The sequence below is a fragment of the Colias croceus genome, chromosome 4 (assembly GCF_905220415.1).
Source record: "Colias croceus chromosome 4, ilColCroc2.1".
Taxonomy (NCBI): Eukaryota; Metazoa; Arthropoda; class Insecta; order Lepidoptera; family Pieridae; genus Colias; species Colias croceus.
The window spans coordinates 4,769,472-4,789,193 of NC_059540.1; the positions used below are offsets into that span (position 1 = coordinate 4,769,472).

The window sequence follows — 19,722 nt, forward strand, 5'->3', positions numbered from 1 at the left end:
TCATATACACGCGACAGTAATACGTGTGAGCACACCTTAACAGCGGCGCATTATTGTACTGTAATTGGCAACTTATGTCGAGGAACAAATCGCTTTAATTATCCGCCTCAGTCAGTGGGGTGTGAAGATTATTTCGGCTGCCAAATGCACTCATTTTATATCGGTGGGCAGATGCCGACAATGCGATGCGCGAAATCAGATTACTTTATTGAATCAGATCATGAATGAAATTGATAAAATCGATCCGCCATCGCCACGGTCTTGAAGATTAGTGGAAATGAGCGTTTATGTTTGGTTTAAGTTGTTTTTGGTGCGCTGTTTCATTGTCATTTTCAGTGGTTTCGAAAATCTTATTAATTTTAATTTTATGTTAATTAAATGTTATTTTGTAAGTTCACATGATTTAAGTAGTTTTATTTAGTATGATGAAAACTGCGTTTGATTGCTCTTAAAATGTTATTTAGGTTCAATTAATTAATGCTGACTGGGCGTGTATTGCTAACTTTCTTGGTGACATAACTGTTATTTATCTTTCCTTGAAGAAATTCTTTTATTCAATCCTTTTTAGGACCTAATTTTTTAAGTCTATAGTTTATCAATAAATTATGTAATTGAAACAAAAGCTACATCTAATTTTAGAAAGTTTGTGTATTTGTTTTATTTTCCTTACTGCTACCTCATACGATTAATTATAAAATTACCATTCACACACCAAATCACATCACAGTATATTAACAGAGTCTATCATAAATGTTACATTAAGTGGAAAGGTTGTTCGAAGTGGCTTAGTGTAATCAATCAATAACCAAATGCAATATATACTAATGTATATTCTACGCCATTATGTTGTTCTGCAAATTACATGATACTGTTAACGTGCTCATGCGTTTATGTTAGCTTTGATTATGGTTTAATTGAATTAGGTAATTTTTATATACCTACAATATTATTACGTTTGAGGGAAACATGGTTTGTTATCTACTGCGTAAACTTGATTGATGATTTGAACTATATTGTGAGGATTTTGATTAACTGTTGTATCAATCGACAACTTAAAGTACTTGTATAATATTATAATAGTGATCAGTTTTGTACACATATAGACACTTATACTATACTTTTTTGCCCAATAATAATATATTGAGGACAGAAAATATTCTTTATTTATTTATTTGTAAGTTTAATCTATTCCAAAGCGTAATTATGAACTCTCTACGATTTCGTTTCAAGTACGATGCCTAAAATATTATTTTGTATATTAATATAACAAAACTATGTCAATCAACAGAATAAGATATTGATTTTATCAGTTATAGTGAAGAACGTCTCATTCCGGCGCACAGAGTACTAGAAAATTTGAAGATCCATAAAAGTAATCTAACTTTTGGGATAACGTCTGCTCACAAAAAGTGATAGCTTCATCTGTAGCGACGCTAAATGAAACGTCAATATCGTTACATTTAGAGCATGTGTTACAATTTTAATGCCAAAGAAATCTTTTTGCTATTGCGAATGTGTCGTGGCTTGCATTAATGCACCATTACAAACAAGAGCCAGGCGTCAAAGAAAATGTTTGTGTTGACGAATCTTTGTGCATAAAGGGTTAAGCTGTTTCTAGTTCAATTAGTCTGCTTTTTGCGTTCGCGAAATGGATTTTTGACAAAGTAACATCAGTAGATTTTGGCAGATATTTTTTGTGATAATGAATTAATCCAGATTCCTGGATAAGGGTAGCTCTATATTTGTATCAATAGGAACGTATTAGTTGTATCATAGGTGACATATCATTTTAGTAGGTAGCAAAAGTCTGTCAAGAAGTTATTTGGAAAAAGACAAGACAAAGAAGCAAAAAAAAAATTGTATTTCTTGCGGCAATCCAATAACCATACACAATTCAGTCGCTGCAGATTTATGTAAATTTTTCATATTACTAAAAATGCCTGACCATGGATAACCATTATGTTCATAAAAACATAATTATTGACATAAATTAACAATATTGTGTTACATTGCAAAGGAGGCTTTTAACAGTCTACGCAATACGAGTCCTTCATAAAAAGCATTCACAGCAAAAGCGTATAAAATGTTAAATAACACCATCTGATTCCTTCTACAAGCATCGAATTTCCCGTCTGCTGAATCTAAGTAGACGCGAAATCCAATGAGACATGATTTACGCCCCTTCTTACTCGCATTATCCTATTAAATATGCTTACTGAAAATCTCATAGATTAATTAATATAACCACGTATCTATATTCCGACAGAGTAAGCCGATAAGTGGTATAAGATGTCTTACCCGTTGGAGAAGCACCGAGGGAATAGTTTCTTGTAAACTTGTTTTCCACTTCAGAACCTCGCTTTGTCTACTATAACACGTCCATACTCTGTTATTTTACGCTTACCTAAACTGATTTGTTAACCCGTGAATTGTTATTAAATGTACTCCATCGATTTGTATTTGCTAAGTGATTAACGAAATGTGGAACTTTGTGAAGTTGAGTTTTGAGGTTTGAGAATGTAGACTGATAGTGATGATGTTTTACTTTTTAAGAAGCAATAAAAGTACTTATTGTCTGCTTCTTTGGTACAATTGTCGACGCGTTACCGTAGAAGTGTTCTGGGTTCGATTCCCGGGTGCTAACAAAAAAAAATATCTTGGTCGTGCAGGATAAAGAAGGCTTAAGATTTTAGACTTATCCTTAAAGAAAATCAATCAGTGAGACACATGTAGGTATAATGCATCTGCTGCATACATTGAAATTCACATTTTTACACAATAAACGTATTTGAGAGTAGCTGAGGAAGCAAGCAATGACTGTATTTAATGTCATACACGGGTATAAACATCATATGAAAATATATTTATTCGACCAAATGTAGGTAGGTATGCTAAGAAATGGAAATTATAAGCGTCCGTGTTGATAAACTTTGAATCTATTGAAGATTTTCTTGGAAAAGTTATTTTTATCACGGCACTATTTATGGTTATAATTTATTCAAGTGCTAATTTTATTCAATTCTATTTAGAAAAATTTACCTGTTTAGAAATTCCTTGAATAAGTTCTGAATCTATTATTTTAATAGATTTATAAGCTATATTTTGATGCTTTAAATGACTTTGTGTAGAGACAATGTAGAGTTATAAATTAAATATATTATACAAAAATCGCAGTTAGCACTTCAATTAAAGTTTGTTCGATGTTTTCTATACTCTTTCAAGCCAAAAGAGTTCTTTGGATGTGGTTGAAATTTAAAAGTAAGAAGAGTAGATACAGTATTCAGTTGCTATGTGTATGTAGCCGCCGACGCCGCTGAAGAAAGCCGAAGATGTAGAATCATAATACCTATTTACAAAATTAATACACATTCAAACTCAAACTCAAACATTTATTTATTCAATTAGACTTCTTCTCGAAGCACTTTTAAATCCTCATAACATTTTTAACATTACCGACAAGAAACTATAGTTGCTCTTTTAAAATCATGTCAATATTACAATTAAATTTTAAATACATTGATGAATAAATCCTTATATGAATATAATAATTAAGTATAAGTTATGAATTCTGTTTAAATCAGCACTAGATGCTAATTCTATGTAGTTGGATAGGATAGTCCTAGTAGTTTTAGTGTGTCTGTTACTCTAAAGTAACTTTTGAACAAAATTCTTGAGCGAAAGAAAAGAGAGTGTAAAATCAGTTCTGTTTCTGAGCAATCTCAAAAACTGAACCGATTTAACACTGAAGGTAGGCTATAATTTTTTTTATCGAATTTAGGTCTATACCACATGTAACATATCAAAATTGAATTCAGTAATTAGTATAGATCAACAGGCAATCAAGCATTTCACAAAAATCATGAATTTCTAAAAATAGGCCATTTTATTTATGTAGATGTAATTTTCATTTTTATTTGAATCAAATATACAAGTATTGGCACGTGTTACTTTAAAAAAAATATATATAAAAGTCAACTTACAGAATGTTCGAGTAGCGAGTTGAGGCACGTTGAGGCGAGAATATTGAAGTCCTCTTTACATACAGATATTTCAATTCAATAGCAGTATAATTTTATATCTCGATACAATTTTGTGATTGACCATATGAGAAAAGGTTTATACTCGTTTATTTTTATATTGAAGTAATATGAAGATATTTTAGTTGAGTATTTATTTGGTACTAAGAGAGTAAAGTTTGACCACGTGTGTGCGTAGTACCGAGGGGTCCTGGGTTCGATTCCCGGTGGAGACGAAGAAAAAAATGTCTCGGTCTGGTAGGACACAGAAGGCTGATCACCTACTTGTCCCCAAAGAAAATCGATCAGTAAAAAAGATTTATAATGCATCTGCCCCCTACCCCACTAGGGGACATGGGACTTCACTTAAGAGAGTAAAGACAGTGAGCGAATATTTTGTTTATAATCTTAGAAAGCTCTTGATGATGTCGTAGGATAATAATAAGTAGTAGTAGAGCTATTACACGTGTTGTCAATTTTTACTTTAATATCGTTTTATTTTTGAAAGTTTTTGTACCAAATTAAAATAAATGCAATTTCACAAATTCGGACTCGTCATCCATATATTTTAAGAGAGTTGTACTTGGAGTGGCCTTGACAGGCTTAACTAAAAAGCCTGGATTTTATTATTTTTATTATCATTCATATTTTGTAACCCTTAATTTATTGCGATAGAAGTGTGAAATTACTATGCCCAATATTACTTTAATTCAGTTAAGTTAGAAGTGAAGATAGAGTTAATAAGGAACATTCAAATGAAACGGCTTTGCGTTTGTTAGCAGCGCATTTCTTTGTGTACTCTTGGTAATTTCCAGCTATTGTGCCTAGAAAAATAACATTTGTAACCATTGGTCAAAAGGCTTGACTATTGTTCAAGTACAATGCGAGCTTACTAAACCAGATGACTCTAAATTGCCGCTCCCTTCCTCTTTAAATAGAGTCACGTAACATATAAGATGATTCTGTTACTTTCTCTCGTAAGCATGAACGTGGGTTGGCCCGGATAAAGGTACTGTTCTGTCGGATATAACCTGAACCCTCTGCTATCTAAATTCTTGATTTAAGCTTTGTTCCTTCAAGGTTGCGTATGTTTCACCATGCTTTCAAATTGTTTGATTTATGGTTGGATGTCGGGTCTAATGTGCACATATTGTTTTCCCAATTTCTTTGTTTGGTTGACGCATTTATATTTTGTGTTTTTGCGTTGTGATCAGAATATTAGCTATGGGCGCTGAGTTCGATTCCTACAAAACAATATGTTAAATTGAAGATGAAATGTGAATCTAATGTAGAGCTAGCGCACAAGAGCTACCTCAAAGAGAGTTAAGGAGATAGGTACTGATAGTTTACTAAGCGATAATTGGGTAAGAAAACTTGCCCCATAATATGATTTCTTATATAATTATTTAATTTAGGTTTAAATAATCAGTCAATGTTAGCATCATGTAGTAAGTTTTGTGAAAAAAAGAAATAACGTCGTACTTCAGTCAAAGGTTGTAAAGGTTGGAAAATTATTATGGATGGATATTAGAAAATAAAATTCTTATTGTTACATGTATTTTACATGATAGAGGGTTATTTCTACTCGTCTATTTTCATAATATATCAAGAAAAAAATCGGTTGAGTCGTATTCTTGTTGAGTTGTTACATTGCTCTTTATGTTATTTAATTAAAATTATTACCTATTTATATTTGCACGTGTATTTTTCAAAAAAATTGTAATCCTGCCAAATTATTAAATATTTTACTTCAAAATTATCTAATGTAGACTAGATGGTCTAATTATGTACGTAATAAAATATATTCCAATTTTCCTGGAAAAGCTTTACAAATTGCTCTTATGATGTGAATTCAGCATTCATTATAATTAATTTCTCTCTCTTTTTTAACATTTAACTTCATTCATATTCAAATGTCATGTCAATGATATTTTTTCTTTTATAATTAATATTCAGATAATTATAAATAGGTTCAGTTAAGTCATAGTAACTTTCATACTAATATTATGAAGTAGTATGACATAAAATTATGTGTGTATTAACTTACTGTTACTCTTCCATATTACACAGCAAAATAATCATTACTATTGTATAGTTGTATTGTAAACTAGCTGAAAAGGAGCGGGGAAGGGGTTCGGATATAAATAAAACAACTGATTAATGTTTGAACAATGTCCATATTATATTTATTATTACCACATACACACGGCACGATGTGAACCTTGTCTTAAATCATTGTATTATAATAGGTATATGTACATTGCACAATGTGTATACATACATCGCCATACACGCGCGCCCCGAGAGGCTGTATGATTATATATCTCATAGTATTATGTACGTTATAATAATGTAATATTCCAATAAGTTAAAGTGCACGGGTGCACGAAATCGGGGCGGTGGACATACCCACCGCTTTTTACAAAATGTTTGATATTATCATTATTAATAAAGAGATGCCATAAAAACTAATTTATTCATCATACGATTTATATCCATATTGTATACAGATTCATTGTAACATACTATACACGAAGAAATGACGAAAATAACGCATCGGAACCGCGACGAGAGCGCGGCTCGTCCGCTCTATCATTAACTTCTTTCCTAATTTAAATGTACATGACACCAAATTCGAACGTATATAAATCCAAATTTACGTTAATGTAAAATCTTAGGTAATTGATTTTTATTGCTATAGAAAATCAGTCAGCACGCGAAGCACGTAATCGAGAAGTAACCGCGAGAACGAAATGAAGCGGGCGGCGTTGCGCGGGGCGGGGAGGGATGCCGGGGTAGAGGCGCGAGCGCCGGTGGCGCGGCGTGACGTCACGTGCGCCGCCCTGGCCGACGCGGACGCCTTCCGCAGGCGTGTCGCGTACTTCTTGTGAATCGATTCTCATTCCTTTCTTGTCAGTAAATTATTTATCTATGAATTGAAATAACTAAATTAAGAGTATCTAAAGAAGGGGTGTTTGTCGTTCAATACAGCTGAAGATCGTGACGTAGCAATCGATTGACGCAAAGTCAGCGGGCACGGATGGTCCGTGACGTCACAGCGCGCGTCGCCTAAGCCCGCCTTTAATTCTCAAACGCAACTCTCACAGACACGCTCTGATGCTGCAATGATACCGAACAGTTTGAATCGGTTCGTGTGGAGCCAATGCGCGTCCGGTTCTACGCGAATATATTTTATACGTTTGGTCCTTGAACATTAAGTTGGCCATTGCCGAGTATGCAAAGCTACTGTCTAAGGCCGCCACGGCGACTCTACGAACATTACCAGTCTGTCACTTTATTCCTTTAAAATTAATTATTATCTTTAATAACAATATAAGTAGAGTGTAAATTAATGTAGAAAGGTATTATACAAAATAGAATAAATTATCTTTTTAATTAATTTTATATATAGATGGATATTATACGATATTAGAATCACATAAAGAATTTTTAAAATTAATTTGAGATCTCGCTTATTTATTATTACGTAGTCTTTACCTTGATATAGAACACATCTCTAAAATGGCGACTGAAAGAAATCAACTAACGCGAATGTCAATAGCGAGAGGAAGCGGTCGTTGTTGGGTTTGTGAGTAATCAAACATGTTTGGTGTTTTAGAAATTCACCAGAGGGATTTCATCTCGGCACAGAAGATTACTCGCAAGCCGAACCGCGGCAATTTAGCTCTACACACCGGTCATAATATTATTAGGCACTCTCTCTTTTCTCGACGCAACTGCAATATGGTAACCATTCTCGAATGCGATAATGTTATGACCAGTGCTCGATCTAACCTCTAAGGAACTTACAAAAACTTAAAGAACCATAAAAATAATGAAACTAATATCTTCGTCAAGCTAATCCTGATTACGGCTCGAATGAGTCTAATAATATCGATCAGATGGTATCGACTAAGTCTTTTTACATGCGGCTATCTATGTATATACAATAGTATTTGTCTTAAATCGTCTCGTGCAATCGCGGCGAACCGATGGCTTCTCACGAACGGGCGAAACGAACGTCACTCACTATAATAATTAAGTATGTTTGTACTCGAACTCGCACGGGGATAAGCGGCCGTGTACGCTTCTCCTACATTAAAAAGGTCGGTAAGAAAATATAATTATAGTGAGGATGTAAGAGTGAATGAAGAAGCCGACGGTGGAACGGAGCGCGCGCATCGCACCGCCGCCGGCCCGGACCTAACAATATAACATTTCATCATAATTCATAATAATTAAATATTCTAAGAAAAAATGTCTTAAATACCTACAACACCGTAAATATAAAACAAATGATTACGTTAATTTGTTTGGTATGATATCGTTTTCCGACGGTCCTATAATAGACTCACACCTTCGTTTTATTATCAATTTCCTAGCTAACGATTAACAACATAATTGCGGTCGCGTTTCCTGATCGGCGACACAGCTAGGCTGGCCTGGGCCGTGCGCCGGAGCTCCGAGCTCACGCAACGTTCTGTGGAGCGACTAGCGAACATGTCTGCAAACAAAAACGCGAAGCGAGCGCGCCGCCGAGCCGCTCGCGGCCGGCGCGCCCCGTTAAACATCCTTTATTCAATTAACTACGTACCCATAAGTAATAATAATAAATTACCTTTAAAAAGAATATTGATTAATTTCGTATCATTTTCAATATTTTGTAACAGGAAACATTTATATTTATAACGTATTTATATAATAATAGCATTTAAAAGATTGTTCATTATTATTACCTAAAATTTAATATCTAAATTTATAATAATATTAATGTAATTGATGTAATGAGTAATAATAATAAATAACGAATGATTGCAACCGAGTGCTCATGTGTCGAGACGGGCGCACACGCACGCGCGGTCTGCCCGTGGCGGGCGGTACCGGCGCGTGCGCATGCCGCCCAGTGCTGTTGCCGAATAGACAGTGGTCATCGAATATGTCCTAACGAATATGTATTAATGAATTGACTTCATATTTTACTCTATTACCACGACTCTGATCGTTTTGATGTTTCTTAAAATACCTGTCTTTAGTTTATTACATTGTCTATATTGCGAAAGTATGATGCATTTTATGTTCGAAAATTTATCGTTTATACTTGATTAAAACTTGAAATAGATCTAAGTACGAAGTGACCCCGCACGTAGCGGAGGCGTGAATAATTTCAACAGTGGTTCTTACATTAAGGTTAATACAACGTTAAGAAATAATCAAATATTAATTACGTAATGCACAAAATCGTATTCATTATAATTACAATGCCTACATTCAAAGGTACAAGATAGAAACGAATTATTATCTTAACGAGATGAGAGATATATATCGAAATGTTTCGACTTAGCTTCTCAAACTTCCTTATGAATCGTAAAATGATGATGTTATCCTTAGGATAAAATTTTATATCATAATACATATAAGTAATAGTATGTATACGAATAACTAACGTAGTCTTATAGGGAAGTAATCGAGAAACTTCAGCTACAAAACAGAACATCGATGCAAAGAGGTGATTTTATACAATTCGAATTAGGCGAAAATAATTACATTTATAGATAAAATATGCGCAATATAGTAGTATAGTAATTACTTTAATATTTGAATTTATTATTAAAAATAGAATAAAATATGTGTCGGTGGACGAGCGAGGATGGTGGCGGCGCGGCGAGCGCGTTATTGTCTCCGGCCGGCGGCGGCGCGGGCGGCGAGCGGAGCCGCGCCTCGGCGACTCGCCCGGAGCCCCAGACCGTCCTTACCGACCTATACCGCTATCTACCAAGTCAACTCTTCACGCGGAACACGGAGAAAGGGTTACATTATTGCTATTACAGATACGCGCCGAACTCTGCCCGAAACCCTATAAACACTGAAAAATCTTATTGTTATCGTAAACTTCCTACAGAAAATGTTAGAGCACGAAATTCAAATTCGAAGGATAGGCACGGATCGTACATGCCGATGGATTGTCGCTATCTAACGAACCAAAAGTCTCGCGCGTCGAGGGATAGACATGCAAGTTACCTTAACTGTAATTTAACTATGAATAATAAAATATTTAAAGATACACCTCCCTGCAATTAAACCGTCTAGATGCTTTTATCTTATGAAATGTATTTTTTAGTTTAATTATTTATTGACAACACATCTACGATACAGTCGAAGCGAGAATTTTTTGAAAAAATACCTGTTTAATCGATAAACTATCTCTCGTTCACACGACAAAAAGTAGATTATTTACAATAGGGTGTGTCGAGGGGCGTGGGTGCGGAGGGGTCGGGGGCCGGGGGTCGCGGAGGGGGATGTGGATCGGGAGCGGGAGGGGGAGGGGGTCGGAGTGGAGAGTTGGGTATGAGATTGAGATGCCGCGGTCGACGGATCGGTCCGCGCGGTGGCCGGACGGATTGGATCACCGTCGCCGTTGTGGCGCGTGGCGCGACGTGCGCGTGCGGCGCGCGGCCGCGGCGCTTGCGGCGAGGAGACGGCGGGGATGCAGGCTCGGCTGACAGCTGGTTCGCCACGAGACGCGCCGCCACGCCGCTCGCCACCTGTGCGCAAACGTCCGCCTGTTACTATGACTCCCTCTATCCTACACCTTACTTATATTGTTTTAAGCTCTTAATAACATGGTAGGCCAAAAGCAGGCAAAGCAATCACCTTTGGGCAGCGGTGGTCACCTCAAAAAAACAGCTTTTTTTTCGTATTAAGCAATAAAAATGTGATATAAACTTTAAAAAAATCACAGTCTATATCTATAAGATATATCAGTAATTTATTCCATTAAATCAATTTAAAAGTCTGAGTTTTAATAACTGTTCTGCTGTTCTATTATGAATTCAAAGCAGTTTTCTTAATCACTGACATAATTCACTTCATACAAAATTTTCCAACGAGAGACTGTTTTTCTTTTATAAATCTGCTAAAATGAAACTACGAGCACATGTAAGCAATTTTAACTATTGCACATTTTAATACATAAACGCTGTGCTTTTAGACTTAATTCTCAGCTTGTGAAAACGCGAGTATTAGCACTCGAGTGTTCATATTTGCAGCGGCAACAATTACATACGCTCGTTCTTTTAAAAGGCTATTCCACGTAACGACATTTTAATTATGCGAAACGAGATACATTTAAAATACTCACGTAAATATTTGTGCTATTACACTTTCAATGATAACCGTTGGTGAAAGCCGCAGGAATCAGGGGTCCCTGTAATGAGGAAAAATAATTTTAGTCATTGAGCACATCGAGAAAAGAAAACGTTCTAACCGCTATATGAAGCTTTCCATTTTAATTTTCGAAGTTCGGTTGAAGTAATTGAATGGGAATGTAAAACGATCGATTGGTTGTTAACCTCTCCAGGGGCAGATTTAAAGGTATTCAGTTTGGTGTTCGCAGTGTATGAAGCGGTAGCGGCTCGCCGGCCATCAAAATAAAAACAGCGATCAGTTAGAGCGGCCCGCGACCGCTCGGCCGCGGTAATTACGCCGCTTGTTCTCCTTGATTTATGGTTATTGCCCGTGGGGGCATACTCGTTACCTAATAAGACCGTTTTACACCGAGAACCATATGCGTCGGCTTTCGACCGTCAACTTCATTTATCGTTCAGTACTATCCGATCAATATGCAGGTTTTTATAAATTGTTAAAGCTACTTTAAATCACTGTATCTACATTGTAATACTTTAGTCTTCTAAAAACTCATAATGTCTATTGTATTCGAACGAATCGGTGCAAGGATAGGTACGTAAAATGAATTTAAATACGAATTCCTTTACTCCCGACTTAATGTTCACATTATGTAAACGAATAGAAGCTTTAAAGCGTTTTGAAAAATGTCTCAAGATAGGACGTGAAGAGTTAAGATCTCGGGAGCGCGGTGTTGGCGTCGACAAGCAATGAAGACTGATGGCGTCGCTTGGAAGCAGTTATGGAGCGCGGTCGCAGTTTTAAAAAGCCATTAGCCGCGGCAATGCACCGCGTAGATTGCGCCGCCATCGCTCGCACGCTTATATTTCGGAACACTTTATAATCACATCTCTCACGCTTCACTTCCTCGCTAACTTATGGTGATTATGCCTTAAGAGCGACAAGGAAGATCGCTTCCATAATGAGATTGGAACGTCTTGCTAAAATTTTAGTGTCGACGGCTGTTAATTGCGTCTGTGGAGCTCGCCTCCTAAATGTTCGGAACGTTATATCGTAAAACCTATTTCAATTAATATTTTGTGTGCAATTTTAACGCCGGACAATGTTATCTTCTCTTTTAACAAATAAATTTCAACACCTTTCAGTGCGAATCAAAAGTTGCCGAAAGAAAAACAAAACAGAACAAACATTAATTTGAATTTTGTGACAGTTGAAACTTTGTACAGGGACAATTTTATGAATTGCTTTTATTTGAACCTCACTGAAATAGGCATTTTTGAACATAACGTTATAAATGAAAAAAGTTGTAATCGAAAGTTAATAACTTTATCCCATTTATCACGAGTAAAATAAGGATAAAAGTTATCTTATTCCTTGTTCGAGTAGAGAGGTACGATATGGTATATACTGTTAAATATACTATGATAGTTTTACGAGTACAATATATTTATGTAAACCTGTTCAATTCTTATTATCACATTACGTTGGATATTGATTGGGATATACAATGGAAGCAAGTTAAACATAATATGATCATCGAGGAACATAGTATCGTTTACTTTAAATCTGCCCCAGTTCAGTTAATCCTTAATTATTTTTACATCATCATAGTTCCTGATTTCTTACCGGGGTGTAGTTAAGGGGCGCGCGGCTTACAGCGATGGCTGGGAATCCAGAGGGCTGGGGGCTGGCGGCCTGCACGTAGCCGACGCTGTCCGCTGCGGAGCCGTACACGTCCAGGGCCGGGCCCGGCGAGCTAGCGGCGGGAAACCCCGCTCTACCGCCGGCCGTGTGCGGCGACGCTGGTGGTCCGAAGCCGGCTGCTGCCGCTTGGTAGTTGTTCATCACTAGGCAGATAATTTGGACGTTATTGTTTAGAAATGTGGGGACGTTGCTGCGCGTACGCATAGTGAAAATTATGCCAGGGTAGGTAACTGTGTAAGTATGAGCGCTTAAAAGTTTTTTTTACAGTTCGCTCTATCAGAAATGATAAGATCATCGAATCTTGCGCATCTGTCAATGCATTTTTTTGAAGTTACAGATTTTCAGGGTAACATGACATATTCAGCTATATTTAAGTTTTCAATTTGTTTAAATTTTGGCAAAGGTATTATTTTAGACTTAGGACGTGCATAATGGGGATTAGTTTTATTAATAAAACACATAACACATAAAGCAACACCAAGTACATTTAAATACGATAAATACCCAAAAAAACATGATAAATATACGATGAAAGTGGATTTTGTATGACTGGATTTATAAGTGTACAGAGACGTATAACTACAAACAACAGCAGACACTCGGACTTAGAACCTAATATAAACCAAGCTTCAAACGCTATGCGAAGGCACCACCAAGAAACAAAATAAATACGATTTGTAGCAAAGCCATAGTGTGTTGGTAATATGTGTGGTAATTATGTGAAGTATGCTAGCGACCTCACCTGAGAGCGCTTGCGCGAGGAGCGGTGTGTTGTTATTCGGTGTGAGTTGGCCGTTGGTCAGGTCCACTGCAAACATATACACGGTTCGCATACTCTCCACGAGAGGAACGTACACTCTTGTAACACACATCTATGACTGAACCATCGACCGTCATGCTCTCTATCCTAAAACTCCGAGTCCTTAACCAGAAGATTCCGCACTTATTCGACGCGGAAAGCACGCGTAAATGCATGAATAATTTAGCCATTTGAGACAAATGAGGACAACGGATCCCCGAGTTAAGATTATGTCGGGGAAAAATATTGTGTTAGTATTTCACGTGCATTCAAATGAAAAAGAGAGGTCGAAGTTTCGCGAATATAAATCACAGAAGGAAAAAACTTTTACAAGATATCCAGTAAATTATTTGACGTGAATTCTCGCTCAGTCTGCTTATTGAATAGAGGCATTAGCATACCATGCACGTAGCAAGGCTCCGCTCGCATTCGCACTCGCATCGCTCGTGTTATCGCGCCGTTACGCACAATTTTATATTCCACCACTTACGTGAAATAAACATCAAAATTATAGACTGTAAACGTGTGTGAAAACGGCTCCGTATTCGAATTGTGCCCACTCATACGGTCGCTATTAGCTCTATTGGCTTGTACGACAAATTTTATTTTGACAGATGCGCGAGTTATGATTTAGTGTGAAAAATGGAAGTCCGCACCAGGTGATTACCGGCCTGCGAGTGACTTTGCAAAAAAGCACAATATAAGTAATGGAGGATGAATGATAGATGGCGCGGCGGGCAGTCGGGCGCGGGGCGCAGGGCGACGTACCGCGTCCGCGGCCGCGCTCCTTTCGCTCTACGCTAAAATGCTGACACATTTTAATAACATTACGTTGCAGTGTACAGGCTATTTAAGTTTTGAAGGCTATTAATAGCTTAAGTTTAACGTCTTTCCACTATAGACTATTCTTCCTTATTTTCACGAAATCTCAAACTACATAAAATTTTAATTGTTATTTCTTTTACCTTCAGTATTATCGAAATTACTACGAAATTATGTTGGTTATATAATTTCCCATTACATGTATAATTACTGCACGTAATATATGCCGTAATTGTATCATAAAAAAGACGGTCGTCACGTAATATGTAAGGGTATGAGGTACTTTGACAACTACAATTAATTTGGCCTCAACATTTTACTCTTCCGAGTGTTATCTACATCAGTCATATCTGTATCGGGCGTAAACTTTGCACCAGTCCCTTGTAGGTTTAATTTACTCATGTTATACCCACGTTACAAGTGTAATTTATGCGTTATCCCAAGTTTCTCGGATCTTTAACAACTATAAACTCGCTCAATGTTATGTTAATTAGACTAGTAAACATCGCGATACAGCCTTAAATCTTTCTTACATTTGATAAAGATTGATCAGGGCCTTAAATTGGAAACGAACTTTCGAGATAACAGCGCCAATTTCCAGTTTTATTGGCTTAGGTGCGAACTCGTAGGGACTTTATAGAGGTACGAGGTGATTCGCACCCCAAGTAAGCCTCTCACCTCTCGGGTAGCACACATTCATCTATAAATTCAGAGGCCGTCTTGCGAGAGCTATTCGAACTTTCATAATTGCGGAGTTCGAGGAAACTTAATAATTCTTCTTCACAAGTGGGATGACGGCCGTGCAAAATATTCACTAAGCGTACTCAGTAAAACTCCCCCAAAGATGCTATGAGTATATTACGCATGCCTTTTTATTTGGAACGGTACTCGTGTTTGATAAATCTGACATCATTTTATGAGCTATGCGCGAGCTACTTCATATATTTTTGGCTTAAAGGAGTATGCTATTCTTGTAACAACGTTGGGCTTGTAGGTACTTATTGTTTTATAACAATTTCAAAATAAGTCCTGTGAAAGTTTGGTCATGCACTTTATGATATACTAATGAAAATGAATAAATAACTGCTTTTATATAGCCACAGTCATAAAAATATCGCAGTATACTATACTATAACTTTTGATATGATTGTAAAAAATATAGGTGAATATTCGTTCCCAAAAACTTTAATAAATAACAAAACGGAATGGCATGCAAACATCCAATATTTACAGCAGTTAGGAGGGAAACATTATTTCGTATTCAAAAGTTGTAGAGTCACATATCTCATCTGCGTAATACCCATACTTCATTTCTCACTTCGAGATTGAAATGTTTTATTTTAGCTTTTACGTGAGATCTGCCCTCGCACGCGGTATAGAAAACGTATTTTTAATAGGTGCCATCAATAACTTCCCTCCCTGTGAAGATGATACGGGGTCGTGTTCCGATTCTGAATGTTTTTGGCCGATGGGATTTATCTCAGTTGCCGGTTAATCGAATTATAATGCTGCTAAGAACGACTGTTCGTTTATCTTCTGATTTTATTTGTCAAATGATATTTGTTATGAGTCGAGTCACGTGCGAGTGTTATAGGATTCGCTACTTCGATCGATGGAGTTAGTAAACTATGTTGTTTCGACGTGCTCGTTAATCGCATGCAATGGTTCAGTCATAGAATAAAACGTTAAAACATTAAAAGCCACATTGTAAAAGCGAAACGAAGTATTATGAATCACACACCAATAAAGGCATAAAACTTTCAGAAAATATCTACAAATACGAAAAATTTACAAATTACGAAAACATGTCTACCCAAATTTTATATATTTTTACTTGCGGAAATGCCGCTTTTTGACTACAAATAAACTACAAAAATTTGATTATGTCAAAATTATTCTATTCTATGATTATTGTGAAATTATAAATGACTACTTATTCTAACAGCTTTAAAACCAGAATAACAATTTTAATGAAACTCTAGCCTATTTTACATAATATTATGCCTAAAGCACAATAATTTAATATTATATTAAGACTATTCTATGGCTTATATCTAAACAATTGTACCACTATAAAATGAGTTTGCACCACCAATAACTTCATTTGTCCACTTCTACTTGCTAAAAGATAAGTTTTAAGCGGTATTTAATTATACAAATCCTTCACAGAAACTCACGAAAATCACGCTAAACGTAAGCTCTACTAATTTGAAAGGAAACTGCCTGACACGACTTAAAACGTCTAAGTCTAGTCTATTCAGAAAATCCGCTAGTCAAATATTATAATTGCCAGATTGTCTACAATTTCTTACTTAAATATCTTTTCACGCTCTAATGCTATAAATGTCTAAAATTATCGGCTAAGCTGTTCTAATTTCAATTTTGTTCTCCAACGCTATTTCGTTCTACACGTAATTACTGTTCACACATTTTACGCACAAATTTTGCCTACACTATTCTATCTTCAACGTGGTACTGATCAAACTTTAGATGTTCAAAGTAAATATTACTCGCCCTAGGACTGTCGTGGACGGCACACTCCATTCACCAAACTGCTGTTTTTCTTGGATTCAACACTATACTTTCCGTTTTCCATTCGAAAACGTCAAATACATCTACCGTCTGAATTCAAAACGGAGTAGCAATATCAAACTGATATTGGCCTTTAATTGTAATCACATTAACGTGAATCACAATTATTATACACGTATATTTATAAACTAGAAGAGATAAGTTCATTAATAAATTGTAGGAATCTTCGATATAAACATTTAAAGATTAGTAATTAACAACAGTTTACATGAATATTCGAGCTAAGCTAGCGTATTATAAAATATATATCTATATACATTTAAAAATATCTAAATAGTAAATATATCTGACCCATCCAATGAGCACTTCATTTCTAATAGAGCTATCTAACTATAAATCTATCGTATAAGAAATTCTAGAAGACAATATCATCGAGATGTAAAGATAAATCTTAATACGTGTCGACCTACAACAAGCACTAATGTATGTCACTACACATTTCAACCCTCACGTATCTTAAATTAAAATTGGAGTTGGCATGATACGCAAGACTCGGGCACACTCCGCCTAACCCTGTTATTGTTTTAATTAAACCGCCTTTTATAACTCTGAAGTAAGCCCTTCATTTTAAAATTGTCTTGTGAAATTTTATAATTCGGTTATCCAAGTTCGTATTTATTTAAAAGTTGAGGTTATTTAGTGACAGAGTGTATGGTTAACGAGAAACTATGTAAAGTAGTTGTGTTCGGTCGCGGGCTGCATTCTGAGGGCGAGCGTGTTGAATGCGAGGAATCTCGAAGATGCGGCGGCGTGCGGCGTGCCCGCGGTCTTACATGCCTCCCCCACCGACGACAGCGCATATGTATGCTACGAGCGAACTTCTTACTTTCAGATTATCTTAAAATCCTGCACTTATTTCCAATGCGCATTCCCTTACCGGCTCAGTGGAAGGCTCCGCCTCTTTAGATGAGTCAGAAAATAAACAGAACTCTTGAATTAAGCATTGAACATGTTTCATACGCTAGCCCTCTCCTTTTAAACTTTCTCTTCTAGCTAGTTTTGATTGGTTAAGAGATTGGATAGTAATACAAGACATTTTGCTTATACATTGGCAAATTCCTTTATTTTTAAAATAGAGCGGCTTCACAATAGTATAATAAGTACCTTAAGATTAGTAAGACGATATGTCGAAACAGCGATTAGAACAATATCGTTGACTTAGTATTTAATACATTAAAAATTTGACACATGGATTACAATATAAATATGAAATACTTGTGCAATACGAACGATGCCTAAATCGAACATTGGTTTGCTTCCTGAGGGATACCGCTTTTGTTAGTTAATAGTTTTAAATTATTAAAATTCGATCGAGCTATAGGGGCAAACCTAGCCGGGCGATTGGCACGAGACATCTGCGAAATCGCGGTGCGTTATCGGTTCATGTACCGTGCTTACGACATTGCATTCCTTAGCTTCGATTCGACAGGGGAAGGCGTGATACTAAAAGGTATTTGAGATGGAATATAATTTATTTATCAAAGAGATATCAAGGGTCGTTATTGGGTTTCCGGGTAACGTATCGGTTTAGCTGAGGCGCGCCGAGGGCCGCTCGTAGCGCGAGGTCCGTCGCCGAGCGACCTATGAGCCCTGTCCGAGCCCGTTCGGGTTTACATACTCCACACCGACCAACAGACGACTTTCCGGTGGTATAACTCCCACTACACCTGCGGCAACAAAATAAAACAGCTACAAAGCCCGCCACGGAACTAGAAAGGACTCGGGCAGAACCGCGGCGCTCAAATTAAAATGAAACTCAAAAGTATGTCAAAAAGTGCCTTCGTTACGTCGAGTTTACGTTCTAAATTACAAGAGTCGTGGAAAGTAAAGCAAAATTGTATTACTATTCAAAAATGTTCAGATGTTGAACATCCCACGGTTCTACTCATCGAATGATTATGGGAAAACTTTAAGTAATTCCTGGTTTCTACTTGGGGTTATTTAAACTTTTAGCACGCACTTATTGACTACTCTTTTCGTAATAAGCCAAACTCCTATCTGTATCACGCACAACCACAATGCAGGAAGGGGAACGTAGCACATGTTATTATATTCTCGATAGTATGGATATATACTTAAATATTTATATACTGATTATTTTAGGACGCCTACAACGTAAAAGAGGCCGTGTAAATTTTGAAAGATATGCTTAAGAGGGTGAATGCAAATATTCTAATTATTTCATAATTTATTTAATAAGAACCTTAAAGTATCAATATCGTTTATAACGGTGGCCACACATTATTAATTTAATGATACGATTAAAGATTACATAATGTATGCTTAGTTTAGAGGATGGCGATTAGGACGGTCGCACATTCGGCGATATCATGATGAATAAGTATGCCAAAGTACAGTTTATTAAAAAACCTTTAAAGATTTTGAAAAATAAAGTATGCGAGGCGTGGCGATAAAGCAACGGCTTATCATCAATCGTTGATTATCCCTTTGATATATAGCGCCGATGGAGAAACGTTATTCATTAATTTTAAAAAACACTGAACCATTTTATAACATTAACACGAGGAGTGTAGCGTAAAATAGTTGCATCCAAAAATATTACATAACAACAACAATAAATATTAATGTAACATTATCGCTTAAGCAGTGTAAATATATTAAAATATAATAGAGAAATAACTTTAA

General features: G+C 36.4%; 1 protein-coding gene across 14 annotated transcripts in view; it reads right to left on the reverse strand.

Moving 5' to 3' along the window:
- Positions 1-6,177: 6,177 nt before the first annotated feature.
- LOC123691161 (RNA-binding protein Musashi homolog Rbp6) overlaps positions 6,178-19,722 on the reverse strand; it is a 390,351-nt gene continuing 376,806 nt past the window's right edge. For 10 of the 14 annotated variants that reach the window (XM_045635427.1, XM_045635425.1, XM_045635424.1 and 7 more), the window contains 4 exons: positions 13,606-13,671; positions 12,786-13,006; positions 11,155-11,220; positions 6,178-10,558 (listed from right to left, as the gene is read on the reverse strand). In XM_045635427.1, coding sequence (XP_045491383.1) covers positions 11,179-11,220; positions 12,786-13,006; positions 13,606-13,671 — 329 coding nt within the window. In that variant the 3' untranslated portion in view covers positions 6,178-10,558; positions 11,155-11,178. Of the gene's footprint in view, positions 10,559-11,154; positions 11,221-12,764; positions 13,007-13,605; positions 13,672-17,354; positions 18,744-19,722 lie in introns of those variants that run through there. The other 4 variants (XM_045635429.1, XM_045635428.1, XM_045635426.1 and 1 more) reach the window with 3 other exon arrangements.